The 26,529-nt window shown below is 44.4% G+C and overlaps 1 protein-coding gene across 3 annotated transcripts in view; it reads left to right on the top strand.

The window, feature by feature from the left end:
* The window catches only part of TBX15 (T-box transcription factor 15), a 99,782-nt gene extending 92,464 nt beyond the window's left edge, over positions 1-7,318 (top strand). For all 3 annotated transcript variants that reach the window (XM_033053460.1, XM_033053463.2, XM_033053462.2), the window contains exon 8: positions 5,139-7,318. In XM_033053460.1, the coding sequence (XP_032909351.1) occupies positions 5,139-5,923 (785 nt within the window). In that variant the 3' untranslated portion in view covers positions 5,924-7,318. The remainder of the gene's footprint in view (positions 1-5,138) is intronic.
* The last annotated feature ends 19,211 nt before the right edge of the window (positions 7,319-26,529 follow it).

The following is a 26,529-nucleotide window of genomic DNA, read 5'->3' as shown; positions in this document are numbered from 1 at the left end:
ATGGTTTGTGTCTGGCCACAAGCTAAACTAGCTTATAGGTGGGAGTGGGCTAAGCTCTCTGAGTAGCACTTCCACTCCAAGAATAACTTTGTGTTTTCCTGACCCATCAAAACATAAAATCTTAAAATGAACCACCTTCCTGTTCCCATCCTTGTTAGAAAGTAAGGCACAAACCCTGAGGACACACAGCCACATCTGTTTGCAGTGTGACAGTGAATACCCTGTGTGAGACCAGTCATGCTGAGAACTGCAGGCTGTGACCAAGTTGCCCAAACTTCTCCAAAGCTCTTGTCTGTCTGGTGAGACTCTGCCATTGCACAGGATATGGCTTTCATGTTCAGGTATGCTGTGCTGACGGCAGCTCTGCACTGTACCAAGAGGTTTGTATGGAGGCACTGCAGGTAATGGTAGTATCCAATCCCTGGAAACATTAGTAAGGAAAATATGCTGCAGTGGAGTCCAAAGTTTGATTTATGTGCACCTTTCAGATAAAGGAGGTTGGAATAAGTTGTGGGTCAAGTGAATAGCATGGTGTCATTTGTAAATTTTCCATGCACAATTGCTTCAGACTCCCTTGGCACTGATGCTCTCCCCACTATCTTGCTGTTGCCAGAAAGCTCCTTTGCCTAATGCTGGCTGCTGGTAGATGCATTTTCCATCTACGCTGCAGTGTTAGAAGTTCTCTACATGACCTGCCTTCTGTGGAAGAGGTCCCTGTAGCCTTTCAGGTGCCCTGGCATGCTGAATGTTTCCAATGTACTCCAGCCCCTCATTGCAAGGCACATCATACTTATGGACTATGTATATTTGGGCTGCAGTTTGCCCTGAAATCGTCCTTAACACAAGCTCAGTCTAGGTAAAAGCAAAAGCAAGGGTTTATTGGGAACATACAGGAAGACAGCACCATTACTGAGGCTTAGATGGACATGTGACAGGAAGGAGACAACCGTCATAAGCTACTGGAGAAGATGTTTTAATGGGAGTTCTTGTTGATACCCAGAGGAAAAGCTGTAATTTCTTCCCTAAGCCTTGTGGGCATGTATCTGACCCTGGCACACAGACAGCATTTCTATTTAGTGTCACAAGAGGAAATTCTGAGAAGAAGAGCAAGGTTTGCCTTTACATCCCACCCTTTCCATATGTCTTCTTGTCTTCCACCATGATTCCATTCTTCTTTTTCCCTACTTCTTGGTCCCAGTTTGCAAATTTTGACTTCTTGAACTTGATTGTACTCCAGTCCCCCTCACTGAAAATGCTTCTGTCCTTTTGATAAGGTCAACTTAGTTATTGCTTGTATGCTGGGAGAACAAACTCCTTTCAGAATGACAGCATTGCTTGGCTAAGCCATGGACAGAATAGCAGGACACTGTGAGGACAGACACTTTCATCTGCCACGTGGGGCAGGCTTCGGATACAAAGGAGGGGCCTTTGAAATTCTGAATTTTCTATTTTATACAATTGTGATGCACATATGTAGAACCAATGTCTGCAGAGACAAAAAATTTTCTTCTGGGTGCTGCTCAAAATAATAATTAATCACACTGGAAATCATAGTAAGTGTGGAGGTGAGAGATACTGTGACATTGCTGGTAAATGCTTTTGATGTTGGCAGCTATTTCCAGGAGAAATGGTGGGTAGAGAAAATGAACAGAGGACAACTATTGAGGGATTAATTTTATTCTTGCTTAAATGTGGTTTCAGTTGAACTTAAACCAGACCTAACATAGTTTTGTGTATCAGTTTAACTGTATTGGTTTGTATCCATGCCTTCCATTAAAATGACACACACATCTGTTTTTCCAAGACTGTGATATGGTGTGGATATATTTGCTGGGCTTGCTGCCATCTCTAGGGGTATTTGGATGACTTTGTATCAACTACAGACCAAGTTACAACTTCACAAAAGTCCAGATTGTGTACGGCCCAGACTTAGGGCTGCCAGCAAAGATGGCTGATGCGGAGCAGAGTGGAACTGGTCCAAAGAGAATGAGCTGAGACAGGCATTGCATTGTATTATTTCCTGTTCCACTTTTAAGGTGTAAAGATTACTCTGCAAATGATTAGGAAGTTCCTGCTTCTGCATTATGCTCTGTTGCAGGAGAAGTGTGGTATGCCCTGTGCTTGTGGTTGGCATTGGTTGTGAAGCATTCTTGAAAGAGAGTTGTCAGGTTTGGCATTGCTCCTGTTGATGGATCCCTTACCTCCTCATCATTTTGAAGTTACAGAGAAAAATCTTTTTTACTCTGTTTCCTAACCGTTGTGTTGTCACTTCAGGGTTTTCCCACTGGCCTGCAAATTGGGATTATTCAAAGCATAATCACTCAATCCCTCTTTGGAGGTGAACTGAAATGTCAGTTTCATTAGGCAATCCTTGAAACTGCTAACAAGCATAACTTACTCTGTGTAGCCAAAGCCTCAGTTATGGGTAGGAGTGAATTGTAGCTTCTCAGCAGATGAGTAGAGTCTAATGCTTGAGGTAACTGTGTGTGCACTTTTCTTCTACTGAGTTGATAAAGTTTAGTTCTGGGGAAAAGGAAGACCGAAATTAAGACATCATATTTAATAATTTATTCTACGTATTTTATTCCAAACAGGTCATTAAATACTTGTATACGTATGTATTTTTACTTACTTTCCAGACACTGTCAGCAAGGGAGTCGCTTTCTGCAGTTTATTCATTAAATAAATGGTGTAGAGTCAAAAGTAGGATTACTGTGGGTTAAATACATCTCACTTTATGCTGTATTTGTTTTGTGATTATTTGACCTCTGTATTTCAGGCTTGGATAACTAGAAGATGATACATGAATTCAGCTGTCTGCCTGCTCTCATTGTTCGAGGTTGTGCTCTTTACAGTAGGACTAACAAAAAAATGGTGTCTGTAGTTGTGTTCAATCTCATCTTTGTCAGCAATTTCAACTAAAAATAGACAGCAATGGAACTACTTGTGCAGAGGCCAGCCTTCCCTTCTGCTGACCCTACTGCAGTATTGACAACCTGTAACAGAGAGACAGGGAGAAAGGCTGGAAGAGGTACCATCTTTACTTACCACAGCCAAAATAGCCTGAGGTTGTCTGACACAGACATTAAATGAACCAGGAAAGTGTAGCCTCTAAAATAAATGCTAAACTAGAAACTTACACAACAAGCCTTTGAACTCTAGAGCTAAATATGTGAGCAAGTTTGAGCATTGGAGTATTGTCAAGAAGTGAATGCAGAGTCCACGGTGGCATTTGAAAATTCAATTTCTCTCATTTACTTTAATGGAGATTTGATGCAATGCTTCTTTTTTATGCTTCTGAATGAATGACAAAAGGAGTCAGTGGCTCAGCAATAACTGGTAAGCATTGGCTTCCCCATGTCTGGAAATGGGAATGACTGCTTTGATTTAGCAACACAGAAATTTGCCTTTTATTAGTGTTGCCTGGGTCAACAGCAATCACTCCAGGCTATGCCTACCCAGTGCTGTTTTTCTTCTTATTTTCTAAATATAGGTTAAAAAAAAAAAAATCCTGAATATTATTAGTTTCTCAAGGTTACATTTGCACTCCCCATTCTGTTTCATCCTATATGTGTCAGAAAGAGTCAGGTATGATCTTGCATTCATTCTCACCATCATATACTGACACAGAACATGTCTTTCTAGTGCTTCTCTTAACAACTAGCATACTCTCTTTTCATCAAGCAGCACTGCATTAAGTTCTTCCCCTTTTTTCTTTTCTTTTGTTGTTGTTTTTTTGGTTGGTCTTTTTGTTTTTGTTTTGTTTTGTTTTGTTTTAGCAGATACAGACTAGTCTCAAAATCCTGCAGGGTTTTTTACCATAAGATGATACAAGAAAAAGTTGTCCCTTATTTTTGATGCTCAGTGTGCAATCTCTGCCTTGGTGAAATTTCATCATCCCATTCAAACACCATCTTTTCGAGTCCCTTTGCCTCTCATCTGTAATCTTCTACCTTGTTAGAAATGCTGCCTCTCAGTTCCTCTGGGTCTGTTTATTCCCTGGTCAAATTTTTTCACCAGCACTTCTTTTTACTTTTTACAAGAGTCTCCAGTGTTGGTTGCCCTAATGCAGAAAGGGAATCTTGTAAAAAGAAAATAATCAAATGGAAATAAAAGGTTTCACATCAAAAAACTGAATTCTTTTAAGCACAGAACTGATTTTCCTGGTTGTTTAAGGAAGCCTCCTCCAATTAAGAATGTTGCCTATAAATAATCTCTTCTTAAGCTCAAAACTCTGCCATTATCTTTTTCATAACACTTGCTTTCAGTTTGCTACCATTATTGGTAGCATTACACAGTATTATTTTCCCAGGTCAGAACATGGGAGCATCCCTGCTGTGCAGAATGGTCAATTCCATCACTCATAGTATAAATATTATATAATGCACTGATACTACTGACATGCATATACATCAGTATTTTGTTAATATCACTGGTATGGCATATGGAATCCCTTTTAAATTTTAAGCACATGATTGAAAATCCTGATACATCCCCTTTCTGTCCTCTGTGGAGCAGGATATAGCTTGAAACTGTGTCTCTTCATTTTAGTGTTACTTCTGGCTTGAATCAGTACCTCTGCACTGTGAGCCAGCTGACAAAAATGCTGAATGGTGCAGAATCCAACATGCTTTCAGCCACTTCCCACTGCAAGCCCTGAGCAGATGATAAAGTGTGTTTGCAGTGGGACCATATAGTTCACTGACTGGTGGAATTTCTGCAGACAAGGAGAGAGGAGAAATTACCTTCTTTTTTCTTTTTTTTTTTCTTTTTTTTTTCCTCCTTAAAAAGAACTAGATAACCATGCCTGCAAATGGCATATCTCTTGACTGATGGAACCATCTTTCCTTGCAGCTTTTCGCAATGCCTTGGGTTACTCTGTGGCAGGCTTGCTTTCCTCTCCCGTTTTAAAAGGGAATAAAATGTCTGTTGAAAAACAAAGTCATAGCAAAAAAGCAGAAGTAAAGACCAATGGATGCTATTAACAAAGTGAGGGCATTTGCCAAGAAAGGTTGCGTTTTCCAGTTGCCATTTTACCACCCTTCTTTATTGAACTAAACTGTTTTTCAATGAGGCTGTCTCATTTTGCAGATGTAGTTCTGGGTGCTGAACATTCTCCCATGTGTTTTGTTTTGCAGGAGGCAGCACAGGAACATCCCCGACCACCTCCAGCACGGGGACCCCATCACCATCTGCTTCTTCTCACCTTCTCTCTCCATCCTGCTCTCCTCCAGCCTTCCATCTGGCCCCCAACACTTTCAATGTTGGCTGCCGGGAGAGTCAGCTTTGCAACCTCAACCTGTCTGATTATCCTCCTTGTGCCAGAAGCAACATGGCAGCACTGCAGAGCTACCCAGGGCTGAGCGATGGGGGCTACAACCGGCTACAGAGCAGCACTGCTGCTGCCTCGCAGCCCTCTGAAACCTTCATGCCTCAGAGGACTCCCGCCTTGATCTCAGGAATGCCGGCTCCTTCCTCCCTGCCCAGCAACAGCAAGATGGAGGCATACAGTGGCCAACTGGGATCCTTCCCTGGCTCCCAGTTTCAGTATGTCATGCAAGCAGGCAACCCTGCCTCCACCTCCTCCTCTTCACACATGTTTGGTGGTGGCCACATGCAGCAGAGCTCCTACAATGCCTTCTCTCTGCACAATCCCTACAACCTTTATGGATACAATTTCCCTGCTTCTCCCAGGCTGGCAGCAAGCCCCGAGAAACTCACCACCTCCCAAAGCACTTTACTCTGCTCTTCCCCATCCAGTGGGGCCTTTGGAGAGAGGCAATACCTTTCCACAGGGATGGATCACGGGATGCACATGATCAGCCCTCCCTCCAGCAACCAGCAGACGGCTGCTGCCTGTGACAACAGGCAGTATGGAGCAGTTCAGGGCTCTTCCTCACAGATGTCTGTGCACATGGTCTAACAAGCCATGCCTCTCCTTGGCATCAAAGGCAGACAGACCTTCATTGTTCCCAGGGGTGAACCCATCCCAGTTCTCTTTTGCCTTCAAACTTATAGTGGAACTAGTATTGTAATGATAAACAAGAACATAAGCCATATAGGTGTGTGCCCCAGAACTTTCTAGAGAGCCTCAACTGACAGCCATCCCAGTTTGTTGTAGCCCAGGGCCTCCAGATTGGCACAGGGCATCTGCTTTTTCTGGACATTGCAGAGAAGAGGGCATGACTTCAAGAGAAGCTGGAGAGAAGGAGCTGAATTTACTGTTTATGCATTAACTTTAAGCAATGTGAGCTTTCAGTGTGGAGGGACCCATTTTGTGTGCTGTCTCCTTCAAGTGTTGAAGAAGGGCAGTCTCCCAGGGCTTCATCCTCTGAAGCTTCACTGACCATGGCTCTAAAGATCTCCCCCTTCACAGACAGTTCCTCACTGCCAGAATGGCTCAGCTCATTTCTGAAGCCAGCAAGGCCTGAGGGTCCTTCTTCCACTCTAGCACAGGAACAGCAGTGCTGGGCTGGAGCTTCTTCTGAAGAGGTTTCTCATTTTCACCAACTCTGCCCAACTGGCTGTTTCTTTATGAAGGTCGAGCTCACTAGCATCCAATCTGCAGATAGAGATGGGAGAGAGAGAGGAGAAAAAAGTTTTAGCTCACAAATGAGCCTCAGACAGAAGCGGGAATGTAACTTTGGAAAGATGAATGGGGGGAGGGGGCTTAGCTCCTGTTGACTTGACTGGAAGTAATGCAACAAACTGAATGGATGACAGCCTTTGTGGGGAATGCGTGTCTCCCACAGCACCCATCCCAGTGGGAAGGAACTGTCCAGACTGAGTTAATGGGGAAGAGTGGTGAGAAAACAGAGCTCTACAGGAGTGCAGCTGACCTTGCATGCGAGAGTTGCCATAGAAAAACATTAGCATTTCAGAAACAGTGAGGTTGAGTATTAGCCAACCTTCTACCTGCCACATGGCTTCTGTTTAATCAAATAGATCATTGCCTTTTAACATCTTTATTTTCTGGGTTTTTTTTCTCTTGTTCTTTTTTTTTTCCTTTTTTCTCTTCAAATCCTTTAAAAATAAGAAAACAATTGTAGCTTGGTGCAAGCTATGCATTTAAGTTGTGTGAAAATGCAAATACCAAGTAACAGAATACAGATATTATTGAGAGTTGTTGTGAGGTGTTGTAGATAAATGTATTTATATGCCTAGTGGGGTATACAATATTATGAATATAAAAGAGGGCAATAAAAATGGTATGTAAAATATGTACGAAGAAAAAGCTGTATAAAAATTTGCCCTATGCACGGAACTCTGTTTCTAAGTGCCAAGCACAGAAAGCGCTAAATAAATCTTTGCAATTGTTCCCTTTGTGTTCTTCTCTGTCTGTGAGGCTTCTTCAGTGGTTTTCTAGAAGCAGACATTTTAAAAATATTGTCACATGTTTGCACAACAGAGGGGTGAAGATATAGTGCTAGATTGTGAAGTCCAGGCAATATTGCAATAAAAATAAAAATTTTGTCTTCTCAAGAAATTTAAAAAATTGAGTCCTTGGAATTTGTAAGTTGCCTTCTTCACAGTAAGCATATCTCAAAACTAGAATTGTTATTTTGATTATTGAAGAAGCTCTTCAGAACAATTTTTCACAGTCGGTACAGTCAATGATACTTTAAAATAGCAATATAATTTATTTATCACTTAAAAATAATTTTAAAATACAATTTAGGAGTGTGTGTCAGTTTTTTATTTGCCCTATGTTTCTAATATGAGATTGAGACATTAACACCAAAATCTGAGGGGAAGCTGAAGCTCCCTCAAGCCTGGCTGTAAGTTATGGCTTCAGAGTTTACAGCTTTCCCAGTGTCAATAAACTTTTTTTCCCCTGAATTGAAAAAACACCAGAAAGGTAGAAAGACCTTTAAAGATCAATTCTGCAAGCATTTCTTTATTTTTGTTTTCACAAGGGAAGATAAACATACCAATCCCATTCCCGGCTCTCTGCCTAGTCTGTCTGACTGTATTCTGGCTTTTATTGTGTCTAGTCTTGGGGTGCTGCTGCAAAGGGTAGAGGCGATTATGAATGGGGACAATCTGTCCTTTACCTTGTTGTCTATTGTTTACCCCTAATAGTGAATTATTGGTTTAATCTTGACCAGGGAGTTTTAGAGCCTTCTAAAATCTTTTCAGAAACTTTTAGAAATGCCATTCAACCAGTGCTTTGATGTTTGCTTTTGGGTTTAATTCAATTTTATGGCAACAATTTTTACAGGTTAATAGTATGTTGTGTGAACCAATATTTCCTTCTGTTGGCTTTTTACATTAGATTGCTCTTTCTTATTTAATCAATTCTTTGTGAGTCGCTCGATATTTCAGCTAGAGGAAGAGACTCAACAAAATCAAGATCATTGTCTGTATCAAAATACATGTATCTAATCAGGGTCAAACAAACAAACAAGAATAAAAAATTACCAATGGAAAAAATAGCTCAAAAAAGCAAACACATATGCAGGGCACAACTCCAATATCAGTGTGAAGAACTGGTATCTAAGTTTCCATGCATTTTAGTAAGAAACCTACGGTAAGAGCTTTGGAATGGTCATCTGGCCTCTTCAGCAGTGTGATCCTTCATGTTTTTGAGTTACTTTTTCCTTGATCCAACCATATTCTTCAGAAAATCTAACTGTATCCGTATGAATTGAAGTTGCTTTTGGTATGAAGCATATTGACCCCAGGATGAGCATTCACGGACCATATTTATAGACATATTTATTTAACTCTTATGGGGAACATATATAAAATGAGAGTGCTTAGTTAGCTAGATAGTACAGTAATTTCATGAATACAAGCCGCACCAATTTGACTACGATTTTGCTCCTAAACCGGAAATGCGGCTAATAATCAGGAGCGGCTAATACAACCTCAGAAGTGCCTGCCAGAGTGCTGAGCCGAGCAGCTGCAAAGTCGGCATTTTGCGATTGTTACAAATTGCTACTTTGTTGCACCGCGGGTGGAGCCTGGCTCCCTGTAGGCAGCACGGGGGGCGGGGAGAGAGGCGGGAGAGCTCTCTTTCCTCCTCTGCCACAGCCCAGGGGAGAGACGGGGGGGGGGCCCGGCGCCGCCATTGCCGCGGCCCGGGGAGGAGAGGGGGGACCTGGGCCGCCCCTACCGCGGCCCGGGGAGGGAGGGGGAAGCCCGCACCGCCATTGCCGTGGCTCGGGGAGGAGGGGGGAAGCCCGCGCCGCCATTGTTGCGGCCCGGGGAGCCGACAGGAGCCCCGCGCAGCCATTGCTGCGGCCCAGGGAGGGGGGGGAAGCGCGCGCCGCCATTGCTGCGGCCCAGGGAGGGGGGGGAAGCGTGCGCCGCCATTGCTGCGGCCCGGGGAGCCGACGGGGTGCTTTGTCCCCGCCCGCCGCCGCCGCGGCAGGAGCGGGGAAACTCCGTCCCTGCCCGCCGCCGGCGCCACGGGCGCGGGAAAGCTCCGTCCCCGCCCACCGCCGCTGCCGTAGGAGCGGGGGAAGCTCCGTCCCTGCCTGCCACCGCAGGGCAGCGCCGACCCGGGGTGACCGAGCCCAGGGGCAGCGGCGGCCAGCCCCGAGCTGCAGCACCGTGCTGGACCACCTGGCCCCGTCAGCGGCCCCTAGAGGGCCGAGCCTGCACAGCCTTAGCTCAGCCAGTAAACGCCGCCCTGCCACGGTTCTGTTACTAATTGCACGCGGGTCCTCGCTGCGAACGACAAAGCGGCTTATATTCGGGTGCGGCTTATCTATGGACAAAAACCGAAATATTTGCCAACACCCAGAGATGCGGCTTATAGTCAGTGCGGCTTGTATTCGTGAATTTACTGTAACTATTCTTTAGTGTTTTGTTGTTGCAGGGTCAGAATAGTCAGGATCAAAACTGAAAAATGTAGGAAAAAAAATGAGAGGTTTCCCTGTTCCAAGATGTAAAGTTGTAAGTACGCAAGTAGTGTATTTGGTGTGAAAAGTTACACTGCCAGTTTATGAGGATTGAAAACAAGCTAATACTGAAGTGGGCAAAAAATATGACACTTTTTCCTTGGCAGTGACTGTGCAAAGCAAAAGCAGAGCAGTGTATGGGGGGCAGGATCAGAAATAACAGGACAGATTTGTTAAAATTATTTATTTAGTTCTCATATAGGTGCACAAGGGTAACGCTTCCCTGAGCAGATAACTGACCCCAGACCAGACAGGTGAGCCACCAGCCCAGATGAGACACCACCCCAGAAAGACGAGGTGAGCATTGAATTTGAAGTGGACTCAGGTGTGACAGGAATCTCCTGCATAGCAGTGGCTCTTCTCCCCCTGCCACCCACATATGGACACAAGGCCCTGAACCATTTGCCACTTCTGAGGCTTTCCAGAGAGAGGTGATAGCAATGGAGAATGGGAGAGATGCACTGGGATCAGCGCGAAATCAGCCAGGGTCCAACTGGCCTGGGTTGCAGAACACACAGCAGCCACCCTCAGCAGCCTCCTTTTCCTTGGGTTACTGCCCTAACCACAGGGTTTGAGAGCCCTCCTGGCATAGTCCTGCTCTGTTCCAGGAGCCCTTTGATTGCCCATTTGCAAGGCATGTGTGGGCGGGTGGCAGAGGCAGCAGTGCTGTGGCTCCTGTCCCCTTCCTTCCTTCTCTACTTTACCACGAACATTTGAATGCTTTAGCCAACTTTAAGCAGCTTAGCCATTGAAGTTCTCAAGTGTTTCTTTAGAAGAGACCGTGGAAGAGGGCAGGGACCTCATTAATTTTCCCAGTACAGAGAAGGCCACTGTGTAACATCTCATTCAAAGAAGCCACACAAGGAAGAGGTGTCCTGCATTCAAGCCGCCAGCCACAAGTTTCATCTGGCATATGGATGTTATTAAACACCAGAGGGTCTACCCAGAGCTGCAAAAGCCAGGGGTCTCAACTCTACCTCCCCTGGGCTGGCCCATTTGGCCTTAGCCTGTGTAGGCTTCTGATTTCCAGTCCAGGAGAAAAGAAGGCTCTGTATCTCCCAGTTCAATGTTGCAAATTTAAAAGGTCAAATATCATGTACCTCTTTGAAGAAGTATGCCTTTTTAAAAGCCTAATCCAAATCATGGAAAGAGTAGTGGAACTATCAATGACAGGAGATTCTTCATCTTACAGTACAGGCTGTTCTAAGTGCAAACCTGACAACTTGTTACAGAAATGAAAATAATGGCACAAAAATAATCAGGGTGGGTTTGCAAGCACTACAGAATTTATTTAGCTTAATTCCTTAGCACACTGACAGGCACAGGATATAAATATTGCCATAGTCAGTGCAGCTCAGCCAATCAGTGCAATAGTGTTTCTGGATGTAATGTAAGCACTATGTACTAAAGCAAAATATTCAGGGCACAAACATAAATGCAAATTAAGTTGCATGGGCTGTGACATTCTCTGAAGTATGTGAGAGGCTGGAAGCAGTGCTGGTTTGAAACATTCTGAGTGTGTTTGTGAGGGGTAAGGGCAGGTTGGCCCTTGCCCTGGTGGGGGAATGCCATGCCCTGCACACCCTATTCCTAGAGCCTGTATCCCAGACTGGCAGTGGCTGCCAACCCGTGGCACACCAGAGGCAATGCATTAATCTCTGGAGCCCCTAATCCAACTCCTAAAATAACCAGAAGGCCCACATGGGAGAAGGGCCCAGGAAAGCCAAAGGGTATTTAACCCAGGATATCCAGCAAGGACATGTCTCGACCTTATGTCTTCTTGCCTATATTTGTTCTTTTCTATGTATTTTCTATGTATTTTCTGTCTTTCTTTCTTTTAATTCCCTCTTACGGGAGTTTTAAGTAACTTAAAATTGAACGGTCTTAGAGTTTGCTGAGTTGAATGGGCCAGGTTAATGCTTTGGGAAGTATTTTAGAGTTTTGGGGCCTTACAATACACTACAGCAAAAATTGCAGAAGATAGTCTGCTAGAGTACCTCATTTATTACATATTTGGTGAAGCTTTGCTGAGGTGAGTTAGGGCTGACAGATAGCATCTACCATTAAAAAATTAAAAAGTCTTCATATTATTTTTTTTCCAAACTTGAATAGGTGCATTGACCTAGAGCACGCATCCCTTGTGAGATCAGCACTAGCAGATCAGTTTTGCTAGATGTTGCTTGTTGGGCATCATTCTAAATGAAACAACAACATGAAAACCCAGCCAAGGGCTGGGCAGAGGTATGCCTGAACATGCCCATTGCATGCTACAAATGTAGTAGAAACGCAGCTATAAAAGCAATGACAAGACTTCATGAGGAGGGTGCTGGTGTGGTTGAGGGACAATTTGCTATAAACAAGCCAGTTCCTATCCAGGGAACATCTGACTCCTTCAGCACTTTTTCTTCTATAGAGAGACAGACTGAAGAAGCAGACCTTTTGTCCAAGTCTGTAGCCCAGCATTTTGAATCCACAGATGGGATGGTTTCTGAGAGCTCTTCTGTGGGTCAGTTGAGAGGGGCTTCTGTATTGCCTGATGCTGACCCACAAAACTTCTGCTGGAAAAGTGGCTCACTCCATTTTCTGATTGCTTCTTATAGTTTGTGTATAATTGCTATCTAGGAAACTGTATAGAATACAACTAAAATCTGTAGCGGCTGGGGGTCTGTGGAGGTCTGTTGCTCCGACCTGGAAAGCCTCAATCTTCCCAGACAGAGGGTCCCGCAAGGGACAGCCTTCTAAGGGGGTCTTCTGGCAGATCTCCGAGCCGCTGGATAAACCTCAGCAAGCTGCAGCCGGAGCCTGCAAGTGATCAGCTCTCAGTGATTTCAGCTCAGCTTGTGAGGCTTTCGCAGGCTGACTCAGGGACAGACAGACAGACAGAAGAGTCATATGGCAAATTCCACAGAGGTTCCTTTATTATCCAGCAGCTCTGTGAAAGAGGCCAGGGACAACACCTGAACTGGGCAGAGGCTGGGATTTTTATGGGGGAAAGCAAGGGTGGTACCAAAGAGGGAAAGACCAGTTGGTTACAAAATATTAACATGGGTACTAAGGCATGGTGGGATAACTGAAAACCTCAGGATAGCTCACCATGATAAGGGAGGATGTGCCCACCTAAGGGGCATCTCTCCCTGGTAGGGTTGAGATACATGTTGGTAATCACAGCCCATTCAAGGGGTATTTCTCCACAGTAGAGGTGTGGCCAGCCATAGCAGGCCTATCTTCCTCTACAAAAAATCCATGTAATTCCTTTCAAGGGTTGTTTGTTCATGTCAGTCACTGTTGCTTATCACCCCACAGGCATAAAATGGCCACAAATTACAGGAGCAGTGTATGGCTGCTCATTGGTGAGCATATGCTAGAGAGTGGCTGGCACCAGCTGATTTTGGGAGGACAAATAAACCTCCACAGTGAGGGTAATTGTGCAATAGCCCATCTCTGGAGCACTGAGCTTGTTTATTTTCCGACTCAGTGTGGAACTCACTGTGTGCTGTGGGGGAGAAGGATTAGGAGCATGTAATTTTACCCTGGTTGAAGTTCCTACAGATACTGTTCTTATTCCGGTAATGTTCTGAATTTGTTGAGCATTTTGGAAGCTCTGACATTAAGCTGGATAATTCCCTTCTCTGCTGAGACAGAGTGACTGCTATGGGCTCAGATGCTTCCAGGAGCAGTCCTAGGCTCTATTTAGCTGGGTCTGTCTTTGAGCATCCAGCACTGTGCACAGTTCAGGGCGCTGTTTTCCAGCTGACTGGGTGCAGCTGTACTGCAGAGACACAGAGTTGGCCCAAGTGGCACTGCCAGCAGAGACCATTGCCCTTCTTAGTATGATGGAGAGGATGGTGCTGCTTCAGCCAAGAAGCTGGTTCTGGTTCAGCTGTTGATTTACCTGTAGCTTTACTCATATAGTTATTCTCAGTGAATGGGCCTGTCCCTGGGAATTTTCCCTCCAGACTACACTGATGGCAGCCCTGGGGACATTCTGCAGCATCCACACTCTTCCCAGTGTTTCCTTTGTAAGAATTAGGTGTGCCCAGCGACTTTCAGGGAGGTTGACATGGCCTTGGTTCTTTTTCTACTGAGCTAGATTATAACATTTCCCTTAATGTGCAATCAGGTAATTGCCCGGGAATACAGTTGAATTAAGTTGGTGTAACCCAGCCAGGAACAGGCACAAAGGAAAACTGCAGTCACTGAGCAATGTTAAATAGGTGATGTGCTTTAGTGATAGGACACGTTATGTAATCACCTGCATCTGTCTCTCTCAGTAAAGCTGAAGCAAGTTGCAGCACAATTAACCCTGTGTCCTGGTTTAGGGGACAGTATTGCCAGAAAAGAAAAAGGTGAGAGTTTTTTCCCAAAATAGAGAGTGAAAATTCCCTTCCTTCCAGTTTACTATAATTTGGAAATTAAGAGTTTCTCAGGCAAAAGGTATGGGTTTAGGAATAACAGTTCTTTACTGATATATTTACAAGACAAACAAGAACAACATCAGGTATGAACAGATCAGTGACAAAACAGAACGAAACTCAGTCTCAGTCCTTTTGTCCAGTCAGGCGCCCTCCTCCTCCACACGGTACCGGTGGAGCGAGGGTGGAGTGGCTTTTTTTTCTCTTTTCTCAGTCGTGGGAACTGCAGGAGCAGGCAGGTGGCAGCAGCAGGGGGGTCCCAGGTGGGAGAAGGGTGAAGGAAAAGAAACCTCTGCTCACCGTTTGCATCCCGGCTCTCAGCGCTGTTCTCAGAAGCAGGAAGCTGTAGCAGTGTCGGAGTGCAGGGCCTGGTCTCACCACAGAGAAAAAGAACCTCTCTCTTCCGCATTCAGGCCGGGAATGCAAGCGGCTCCTTGCAAGGACAAAGCAACTTACAGCTATTCATCCCCACCCCCTCTTTTGTCTTGAGTAATTAGAAAACAGGGAGTTGCCTGGGCCAGGTTCCTTTGACATGCTAATGGAAAAAATTTTCTCCACTGAGAGAAAGAGTAAAAACTCTTCCAGCTCCCAACACCCTGCAGAAAATGGATTTATCCTGCCAGCCATCCAAGCCAAGACCAGCACTGTACTCTGTGGTTTATATTACATTGACGTGCAAAAATCCATATACAGAAATATAGAAATGCAGAAATTTCTCTACAGAAATACAGAAATTTCTAACTAGAAAGAAGAATGAATGCAGAGGGGTGTGTAAAAGCGTTAGAGATACAAGAGAATGAGGGTGCAAAGAATGGCCTTTACTGATAGCTCAGGACATGATCAATGGCTGCAAAACTGGTAAGCTCTGAGGAATGTTTTGCTTTCACCAAATTCACAGCATGGGTGACTCACCAGCAGAAGTCCTGCAGGCAGCAACAGGAGAGTGGCAGCAAGTGCACTGCAGCATTTCTCTTACTGTAACCCCAACAAGAAGGCTAGATTTGCTAGCAAGCTACCTAAAATGGGGAAGAAGAAGACAAATGCAGCAGTATCACCCAATATTTACAGCGGATAACTAACCAAAATTCAAAGGTTAAAGCTCAATACCTGTGACTCCTGAAGTATAAACAAGGTCTGTCCAAATGCGAATACATTATTACCAGTGAAAAGAAAGCTAGAAGATGAAGAAGTTTCAATGGCAATCATTCAAAAATACTTGAAGACATGAAGTTTGTGAGTTCCATGTGTGAGTTGGCAGCATCATATTTTTTTAGAAAATGAAACAAAAATCACTCCACTTCTATACAATATGTCACTTTTTTACACGAGTTCCTACAGCTGTAGCATTATCCATAAAGCACTCAAACTCCTAACTCTGTAAACATTATGAAGTCAAGTTTTACAGAAGACCAGAAGAAACCAAAACAAAAATTTGGTGATCTGAGGAAAGGAAAAAAGGTAAATATTATGTAAAAGAAGGCTGCTCTAACAAGAAGAAACCTGTATTAAAAAAAAAAAAAAAAAAAAAAAAACAATTGGGGAAAGGAGAAATATAAAGTGCTATGGTCACATAGGAAAATGAACAGCATAGTCTGAAAAGATATTCTGTGAATAGCTCAGTTACTTTTAGATAATGAATAATAACCTGCTTTCCTTCTTGAATGAATAATTTGAACTTATCCAAAGGACCTTGAGATGCTCTAGCTTCTGATCACACAGAAAAAATCATATCAAGAAAAAAATAAACCTCTGAAAGGAAACACATTCACTTCTTCAATGTGAAATGTACTGTATTAAATTTGTTGTTTACACTGTATACACTATTCCAGGCACTATTTATTCCAGCTAATCATTAAACACAATTGAAAGCACATATAAATGGTTACATTGCCTCTACATCAACATAAAGGGTTTTAAGCAAAGCTTAATTGTTCTTTCTTTATTTAGGGTGACAAAAATGGAATGTTAGGAGTTACCTCAGCTGTCTGCCCCTGTAACTTGGAAAGATCACTGCCATGATCTGGGAAGGAAACAATCAGATCCAAAGAACTTGTGGAGATAAAAATCTATTTCATAGTTATTCTTGATTTATCATGCTTGATTTCTGTAAAAAAAATGAAGACCCTGACTGCTGTTGCAGGTCTACTCATGCAAAAATCCAAACTGGGGAACTAAATAATTCTGGAACCTGTGTTTTCCATTATACCAGACATGGTGGGAAGGTCCTGTAATGCCATAAGAGAAATGTAGGGCTGGAAATATCTGCCTAACATGACCATACTTCAAGCTGTCAACTCAGGCTAGTAAATAGTACAAAGTGAAAGAGACAGAGAGGTGGAGCAAGGCTTAGCTGTCATATGGCCTTAGCTCTTTGGCTTCTCCTTTCTAATACCTGGGCCATATTCAACCTGTGAGTGTCTCACTGTGCCATGATACCTAATATGAAGGGATCCTTTGATGTCCATCTTTTTCAGGTCTAAGCTGGTAGACTATTTCACACTCATTGTATTGGCACCAATGAGAGATTTATAAAAAATGCAATCACACTCTCATACAAATCCATGTGACCCACGTTCAGGCATCCCTTTCAGCACTCTGTTTCAGCAGTGATTTACAGTAATTTCACGATTATAAGCCGCACTGAGTATAAGCCACATTTCCAGGTGCCAGCAACTTTTCGTTCTTTGTCCATACATAAGCCGCACCTGATTATAAGCTGCACCTTACAATACAGAGTGTGATAAAAGGTACAGTAATTTCACGAATACAAGCCGCACCAATTTGACCAAAATTTTGGTGGAAACCCGGAAGTGCGGTCAATATTCCGGGGCGGCTAATACATTAACAAAATTCTAAAAGCTGCCAACATGGAAGTGAGAGCCCGCGGCAGCCCCAAGCCAAGCTGGAGCCCGGCCGGCCCCGGCAGAGGTGGGAAAGCCTGGCAGAGGCGGGGCCAGCAGTGTGGGGGGCGGGCGGCAGAGCCTGAGCCAGCAGGGCGGGGGAGCCTGGGAGAACTGGGGCTAGCAGTGCAGGGGAGCATGGCAGAAGCAGGAAGGCCGGTGGGTGGGGCTGCCTGGCAGCGGGGGAAGCCCAGCAGAATCGGGGCCAGCAGCGTGGGGGAGCCCGGCGGTGCGGGGGCCTGCAGTGCCGGCCAGGGCGAGGAAACGCGGCGGCGGTGCAGACGGGAGGGGGCGGCCGGCGAGCCTGGCGGCGGCGGCGGCAGCCCGCCGGCCGGGCGAGCGAACGCGGCAGCAGGGCGGTGCTGACGGGAGAGGGGGGCCAGCGAGCCCGGCGGCGGCGGCAGCACCACCCGGCCAGCCCCGCCGAGCCGTGGCGCTGAGCTGGGCCACCCGGCCCCGTCGGCAACCATGAGCGGGTCGAGCCTTCCTGGCCCCGCCCCGAGCCAGTAAAGCCCGCTATGCCGCGATCCTGTTACTAATTGGCCAATTTGTGAAAGCTGCGCACGGATTCTCGCGACGAACGAAAGTGCGGCTAATATTCGGGGTGCGGCTTATCTATTGACAAAGACAGCAACATTGTCGAGGCACCGGAAGTGCGGCTTTTAATCCGTGCGGCTTGTATTCGTGAAACTACTGTATCTATTCTAACACCATCTGTTGAGGGTGGGGGCAATGATCCTTATCTCAACGGCAGATACTCTGCTAATGGGCCAGCCATTGAAACCAGGAGGGGCATTGTTCTTTATCTTTTCACAAGCCATCCTTCCTCCAGTGAGTCATTTTCTGCTAATGGTCCATTGAATCGCACTGTGGGACTGATAAAATTGCTTCATCCCACTGGAAGTTGCTCCAGCCAGGGGGAAGAGCCTAACATTTCTTACCAAGATAAAAACAGAGGTTTTGGGACACTAAGGTAGCCCCTTTTTCCGTTGGACTCCAGAGAAAAACCGTATTTCTCCACATCACCACCGGACCTCTGGAGGGAAGCTGCACCTTCTACAGGAGCACTGCTCCAACTGAATCACATCTGTCACTGCAGGAGGATGAAGCCACCATTTAATGGGACTGCTACCAACACCCTGCCTGATGGGGTGTCAGGTTGTACTCTGACTTTGTCAGGGTTTGGAGTTTGTTTCTTTATTTCTAGTACTGCATTTCTATTTTAATTTCCCTAGAAAAGAGCCGTTATTCCTAATGCCCATATTTTTGCCTGAAAGCCCCTTGATTTCAAAATTATAATAATTTGGAGGGAGGGGGTTTACATTCTCCATTTCAAAGAGAAGCTCCTGCCTTTCTCAGCAGATACCTGTCCTCCAAACTGAAACAGCAACTTTTTGTTCTTTGTCCATTTATAAGCCGCACCCGATTATAAGCCGCACTTTGGGTTCGGACTAAAATTTTAGTCAAAATGGTGTGGCTTATAATCGGGAAATTACTGTGCTTTTCGTCTTATAGAAGTTGTGAAGAGAAGATAGAACAATAGAAGGGAAATGCAAGGGGAATAATAAATAAAGCAGCTTTTCAAGCTGAATTTAGCTGTGGAACAGAGTTGCAGCTGTAAACCTTGGGGAGTCTATGGTTCAGTCAGTCTTGGGTGGGCTGTGGACCTGGGTGGACTGGATTCCCAGTACTATTTTCCATTTCTAAGCCCAACAGTTCTGCAACAGAAGGAGTGACAGCATCCATGAGTTGTCCTTACAAGGCAAGTGGGCAATCTCAATTTCAATTGAGCTTGAATCCAAACCTAAAAAATTCTCTGTGTTCATCCATCCATAATACCTATGTTTTTTTCTCCCTTCATCTGTTGCCACAATTGTGCCACTGGGGGGTTCCTCAATTCAGTTCTTCTCTACTTTTACCCATGTTTCCCAGAATGTTGGTAGCTGCAATATAATGAGATTATTTGTGATTTCTAAATATTGTCTTCTAATGTATCTCCCAGGCCAGCAAAGCAGCAACCCAGCAAATCTCACTGAACCAGAGCTGCCTGTAGCAATCTGAAAGTGTCCAGCCATCCATTTCCATTTCTGGGTGTCACTGGTTTGTCACTGCACTTTTTAGGATTTCCTTCTGGACCTTTTTTAAAAAATTATTTTCACAGCAATAATGGAAAGAAAAATGTTATTGGCTTCTGGTGTTCAATCCCAAAGTGTTATTGCAGACCTGGGAGCCTTGTTCCCAGGAATATTTTGATAGTGTAGGGAGTAAAATGGAAATTCTGCCCTCGACATTGTCCTGAGATATGGACAAATTGTCTTGGACCCAGCAGCTCCTGAGAGAGGCTCTGCAGTGACATGAGTGGATGTGCTCCCAAAGGTGTCAGGTCTCAGCAGCTGGAATGTCTTCTATTCCTGTGTTTCCTTCACCAACTTGGGGCTTTGCCTTTTGAGACACGTACATACTTTACAGTGAACTCATTTCTAATGTGACAAGTGGAAACTCATCTCCTTCAGTGTGAGGCTGAATTGGCTGGTTTTCAGCAAATTTATTGGGCATTTATGTCTAAATAAAGACTTGCATATAACAACAAAATAAAATCTCAACATTTTTATTAAATTCTATTTTATGTTGATTAATTTTTAAACACCTCTTCTTTTTTTGGCTCTGTATAGTCAGGGAAAAACACCCTGTAACTTCCTCATTGTGACAATACTTCAAAATTTATCTTCAGCTTTCTATCCCCATTTTACAGATAGTAAACTGAAAAAAGGACTTACCCTTGGTCATATGTTCCAATCTCTGCTGTATTATTGCAGAACTATTATCACTGGCAGAAGCGATGACAAAGTCCCTACATTTGCCAATTTGGCACTATATAACAGTAATGTAGCTTGATTTATACTTCAGTATTTAAGTCAGATGGGGGCAAGAGGGTGCTGTGTGATGGCTGGCACCACCAAGCACAGGTGTCAAGTCTGAGCTGTATTTCTTCTGTCACTGTTGCAACACAACCCAGACATGCAGGCTTATGTGGGACCAAGCTTAGTATTTTATCACCGACCCATGGCAGGTTGGTGGTGGAAGCATTTCCAGCTGAGGCTGCAATGCAAAGGCAGGAAAATTTCATCACTGCGCGCTGCTCCAGAGCAGTCCTGCTGCTGGCCAGCAGAAATCTCCTGGATGCCACTCCTGGCTCCCTACAGGTCTGTGGAGCTGAGAAGTGCACCCTGGAAACACACCACTTGTGCCGGTGGTGCTCTGCAGTTTGGTTTGACTCTCTGTCTTTGAGCAGATAAACACAGCCCTGTGCCAGTAACCACGTGTAGGTGCACAGGGAAAGACAGCCAGTGGCTCTAACAATATGGAATGAAGGGCAGGGGAAAGGTACATTGAAAATGTAAATGCTGTTCCTTATGTTAAAGGAAGATGTGAGAGCTGCAGGAAGAGCCAATTTACAAAAAAAGTGAGTACTTCAAGCAGCCAAATTAAACAAGACACAATGGAGGCCAACTTTTTCTCCCAGGCATTTCACAAGCCCACAGCCCAGAGTTCGGGGGTGCTGGGGGGAGAACCATATGTCCCTCCAGGTCTTATTTAACTTGGCCACATGTAAGGAAATTTAATTATTTTGTGACTTGCTGATTTCTACAGCGCATGATTATTATTCTTTTTTTCGCCTTTATTTCTGGGTACTTTTTATTGGATAAGTTTTAAATCCTCCAGAAAACAAATAATTTCTTTTGCTTTAAAAAAATAATCATTGGACGCAAAGCATAAAGTAATTTCAGCCATAGTACCTTGCGAGAAAATAGATACAGAATGTTGAAAAGAATTTGAAATGAAAACACAAAGCCTGATAGGATTTAAATGTAGAAAACCAAAAATTCAGTCTTGCCTCCTCTTTTCTCTTCCCCTATCTATGAGGTCACCATTTCTCATTTCACAGACTATGGCATCTTTCCGGGATTCTGAGGCAAAAAATATTCTTGCTCCTGTGAGCACAACATAGGATCAAATTGGTCAAGTTTGATGGAAATAATCAGAATGCCCTATTTGAGGCTATAAAGAGAGGAAATGTACAGCACTAGCAAGAAAAAGGCATCCAGGAAAGGCAGGCAACCTCTTTTTTCCCTCAAAAATTTGTTGCATAAGCATTTGAGACTAGGCAAAAATGTGTGAAATAGTGGATGCACACTGAAATTCAGCATTGCAAACAACTTGATTGTAAAGGAACTGTGTGTGTCAATTTATGCAGGGGCATACAAAGAATGAGTGTGCAGGTCCCTGAGATATAGCAGACCTCAGCCCAACAAGTTTAACTTTAATCTTGTTTGGAAGCACTTCCCTGTGGCAGGCTGGCTCTCTCAAAAGCAGGGGTTGACACTGATGACATCTCAGCTCTACTGCTTCTAGGGAAAATGACTTGTTTGGTCTGTGCTTAGACCTGAGGAGGTGCTCCTTTGCTCAGCCCTAGCATGGTATGAGCAGAAGCTAAGATTTGCATTCCTGTGACTCTTAGTCCACATGAAGAAGTGATCACTCTCTGACACTCCAGTGGCCTCATTCATCTACAGATATTTACCTTTTTTAATAAACTGTGATGTCTTTGGGGATAAATCAAGAGCATGAGGGGAGTAGGGCTTGTGAATGTTCTTCTCCCCTTGCATATTTCTCTGCAGCAAGACTCTGCAAACTCAAAGGACCTCCTGGCAGTATTGATGGCTCCTATTTGCTCTGCCACAACTCAGAACAGTAGAATATCTCAGCTTGGAAGACACCCATAAAGGTCATAAATTCCAACACCTGGTTCCTCTCAGGAATACCTAAAACTAAATGATATTACTGACAGCATCATCCAGATGCTCTTTCTAGAGGCTTTGTGCTGTGGTCACTTCCCTGGGGAACCTCTTCCAGTGACTGACCACCCTCTCAGTGAAGAGCTTTTTCCTGATGTCCAACTGGAATTTCGCCCGATGCAGTTTTATTCCATTCCAATAACATATATGTGAACAAATATGTAAACAGTCATGGTCCACATTAAAACTTCTCCATGAAAGCAGCAATCTGCTGGTCCCTGCTGTTTATTTCAGATTCTAAAAACTGTCCAACTATACCTATCACAGAATCATAGAGTGGTTTGAGTTAAAAGAGACCCTTAGAAGTAATCTAGTCCAACTCCCTGTAATAAGCAGGGACATCTTCAGCTAGATGAGGATGCTCAGAAACCTGTCAGACCTGACCTTGAATATTTCCAGGTATGGGCAACCTCTACTAGTGTTTCACCACTCTCACTGTAAAAAAACCAGATCTGCCATATATCTAATCCACATCTACCCTCTTTTAGTTTAAAATGATTACCCCTTTTCATATTGCAACAGACCCTCCTAAAATGTCTGTCCCCATCTTTCTTGTGGGTCCCCTTTAGGTAGTGGAAGGCTGCTATAAATTCTCCCTAGAGTCTTCTGTAGCATCAACAACTCCAACTCTCTCAACCTTTCCTCACATGAGAGATGTTCCTTGCCTCTGAAAACACAACTCAGCTTCTGGGACAAAGTGGCAAAGTGAATGCTTTAACTCTTACTAAAGTCAGGCTCAGTTATTTTCAGTTTTCATTTTGGAGTTACTTTGCTGTTACTTAAATACAATGCAGAATTGAGTTGAAGATCCAGTTCAATGTCCTCCTGACCATTCTCCAATGCAAGAAAGAAGGAGAACTTACTACAAAGAAAAAGTTGTGCCCATTAGAGAGACAGATTTGTTGAATTTTGACTCTGGATCTGAACTGTGTCCAAGGGAGATAGCATTAAGGCCATGAAGTCAGTTTGGCTAGATGGGATAGTTCTCTAATAGGGGAAATGTGCTCATCATGAAGAACATTTCTAATATTCTATCCATACTATTATGTATGTCCAATACCGAAGGCAGCAGCCAATGTCAAAGCACACGAGGTGCCCAAGAGCATGAGGCAGCAGTGAGGAGCACAGCTCCTGCCTGGACACCTGCAGAGCTCTGTCTGAACCCCATGTTCACTTTGCTGCACAGGACAACACAAGCTCCTGCTGTACCTGACAAATCTTCCAGCATACCCCAGAGTTAATCCACATCATTCAGAATAATGTTGGGGGAAACTCCTCTGAATTTTCCTGTCCAGTCTGAAAGCCTCCATCAACCATGCTCTTCTCAGCTCCTTGAGAGCAAACAAGTGTTCACTCCTGTGCAATGCCATGCAGCAGCTTGGCTTGAAGCTGCCCCTGTACACGCCCTGGACTGCACACTGGGGTATTCACCTAGGCTTGCAGTTCTGAAAACCAAATGATTTGGGTTTTATTCTTTTCTCATCCTCTGTTGCTACTTGTGTTCTGGATCAGATGGAGCTCCTCAGGCTTGTAGAGATAGTTATTCTCCTTACACCTCTTGTGGGAATGCAGGGATGAGCACAGTGTCAGGCTCTGACACTGACAGATCTCATACTGCTCCCAAGGAGTTACTCAAATGCTACAAAGATGAACCATATGCGCAGCCCCAGTGCTTGAAGCCATTAATAGGCATTTTTAAGCAACTGTGATTGATGAGGCAGCTCTTACAAGTCTGAGATCAATGAAAATGCAACTTGATCTTTTGAACTCGACTCCTTAATTTTTTTGTTCCTTTTTCTGCAGAGAATCCCATAAAATCATTTCTGTGCAGACAAAAGCTGTCTGGGACACTTCATGTCGATTTGTCATGCATTTTCCTTTTTCTTCCCCCTCCACCCTGTTTGCAGTTTCATATGCAGTTTGTTTTTGAGTCTTTCTCCAAGATTCATACAGCTCAAGATCAACTTTTTGTATAATTGTAAATGGACATTGTTTTGAGGGTGTTTTTCGAGACTCATTATTTTTCCTTTGTTTTCAATTTAGATAATTTACTCCTCATTATCTGAACACCAGGGAGAAAATAGTGGTAAGGAAAAAGAAAAGCAAAAGTCATTGAGAAGAGAGGAAAGGCTGAGCAACCTTCAGAAGAAAACAGGGAGCCCAAGCAAAGAACAAGAGAGAGGACCATGTCTAATGAGTCTTGAAGTATCCAATATTGATGTTTTTCCCTCAGGGTCTGCTAACACAAATTGATTTAAACAGCTCCATCTTCCAACATTTGCTATAAGACTCTTGACCAACAAAGCAGTTGTTACCAGTAATTTTGGATTGAGACAGTTCTCAACCGAGATGTCAATAGTCTTCTACTGGCTGGATGCCCATGGAAATAAAAGCCTGTAAGAGGCAGCAGGTCACTTAGAACTAGAGGAGAATGAGCCGCAAAAGGCAGAGAGAAGGGCCAGCTTCTTAAAAATCCAGACAGGGAATTGGGTGGAGCCTGAGGGGCAGGGAGAGAGGGCAACATGGAGAGCTGTATTTAGCTAAGATCACAGCTTGGAGGCACACAAGAGAGTGTCCAGGTGCAGGAGAGTCCAGGTGCAGGAGGGAAGAGGCCAAAACCAGTGCAGCGACATGGTTGAGTTTAATGGAGCACAGAGAAGCATGATGTAAGAAGAGAATGGTCCAGAATGAGGATGTGAATGGCAAAGAGCTGCAGAGGAGATAAGAAGTGCACATCATTGAGGAAAATCGTCAGAAAGGGGAGGGAAGAGCCTTGGAGGGGTTGGAGCTGCTTCCCTGCTCTTGGTCACCATTGTCAAGGAGCAAGGAACTTGACAGAGCATACAACCAACTCAGAATAAGTCAGTGAGGGTATTCATGGGATTGGGAGCACCCTTTCAAAAGCACAAGAAAAATTGAAGAAGTTCCCAGAACCCAGCTTGGCTCTAGACAACTGGTCATCAAAATAACCTGTGAAATTACACTGTGTGACAAAAATTCCAATACACTCTGTCTCTCTTTTTCTAGGGCGTCAAACCTTTCCTCTGAACAATACCTGGGATTGTTCCTTACATTATCAGGTTTCCAAAATGAATCCCTGCAGGATATGATCCTTGGCAGGCAGAGGGGTGGGTGGTTACAGCTGCAGGTTAGGTCCAGCCCACTCCTCTGGAGCTCGCACCCACTTCCCAGGAGAAGGATAAACAACTGCTGGGCAATGGGAAGTGCTCGTGCCCTCTCCAGACCTCAAGCACCCCAAAGTGTTCAAGCACTTGGATACATTCTAGCAGTGGGCACAGATACATCTGCAGCTGTATGCAACCCAGTATATCTGCAACTGTATGCAACCCAGAGATTTATATCTTCAAATTAGCTCTTTGATGGTATCACGACATGGGTGACTTCCAGGGCCTCTTCAGGGTCTTCTAGAACATCCTTATCTCTGGCTTCCAATTCATATTTGACAATGTGGTATCCCCAGAGATACACTCACACTAGATGAGTTCTTCCATGAAAACCTTAATATTTGCAAAACTTTTGTTGCTCCCTCAACAGAAATATTATACTCATTTATCTGATGGTAGTGACTCAGACGTGCTTCAAGCTTGGACGTGTGCCAGTAGCAATGCTACAAACCTGAGTGGTTTGGGCTTCACAGTCTTTTCTTTGTAACTAATCCTCATGATTAACATTTTCCTTAGAAGCCTCCGTAGAGCAGCAAGGAGCACCAGCCTGGCAGCATTAGAAACTGGAGCTGGATCCCCAGAGAGCTGATGCAGGCTGACAAAAACAGGGCCAGTTTCTCACACCCACACAGAGGTCTGGCCACACAGCTTGGTGTCACATCCAACTTGGAGTGACAGCTTCAAGAAGTGAATGGTGAGCTCAGTTGCCACTTCTTTCTCAGATGATGTCTGCAATTACTGAGGCTGCCAAAAGGTACAAGAAGGCAGCCAGATGCCCTCCCTGCATGCTGGCAGGGTTGTCTCTTATGAGCACCTAGAGAAGCCCACACTTCTCTAGGCCAGCTGCAGCACAGGACTGAGCTTTACCAGGAGACCCAAAACAACCACCCATTGACCTGTCTCACCTCCCCTTGCAGACAGTTCTCAGCTGGACACTACTTGAACCCAGGTGAGTGTTTCCTTCATTGGAACAGCAACAGGGTTTTGCAGAGTTTCTGTGACTGCTCACATTTACCCTTCCTCCATCACAAGCTTCAGGGAATGCCTAAATGTTTGTAAGAATTTCCTTTCAGTCTTGCTCTCTCTGAACCCCTGTTTATTTGTTTAATTTCTATCTTTTATTCCACTTTTAAAACGTCCTTGAAAATGACACTGACTCTTCCACTTATAGCCACTGCTCTGGAGCTGAGTCAGCCTTGTTGATCCCAGCTGCAAGTGACAACACTTCTCACTCTTTTATATATCAGCTTAACAGCCTGATAACAACT

The sequence above is a fragment of the Catharus ustulatus genome, chromosome 2 (genome assembly GCF_009819885.2).
Source record: "Catharus ustulatus isolate bCatUst1 chromosome 2, bCatUst1.pri.v2, whole genome shotgun sequence".
Taxonomy (NCBI): Eukaryota; Metazoa; Chordata; class Aves; order Passeriformes; family Turdidae; genus Catharus; species Catharus ustulatus.
The sequence above is the reverse complement of the archived record's forward strand: the minus strand, read 5'-3'. Positions and strand labels throughout refer to the sequence as shown.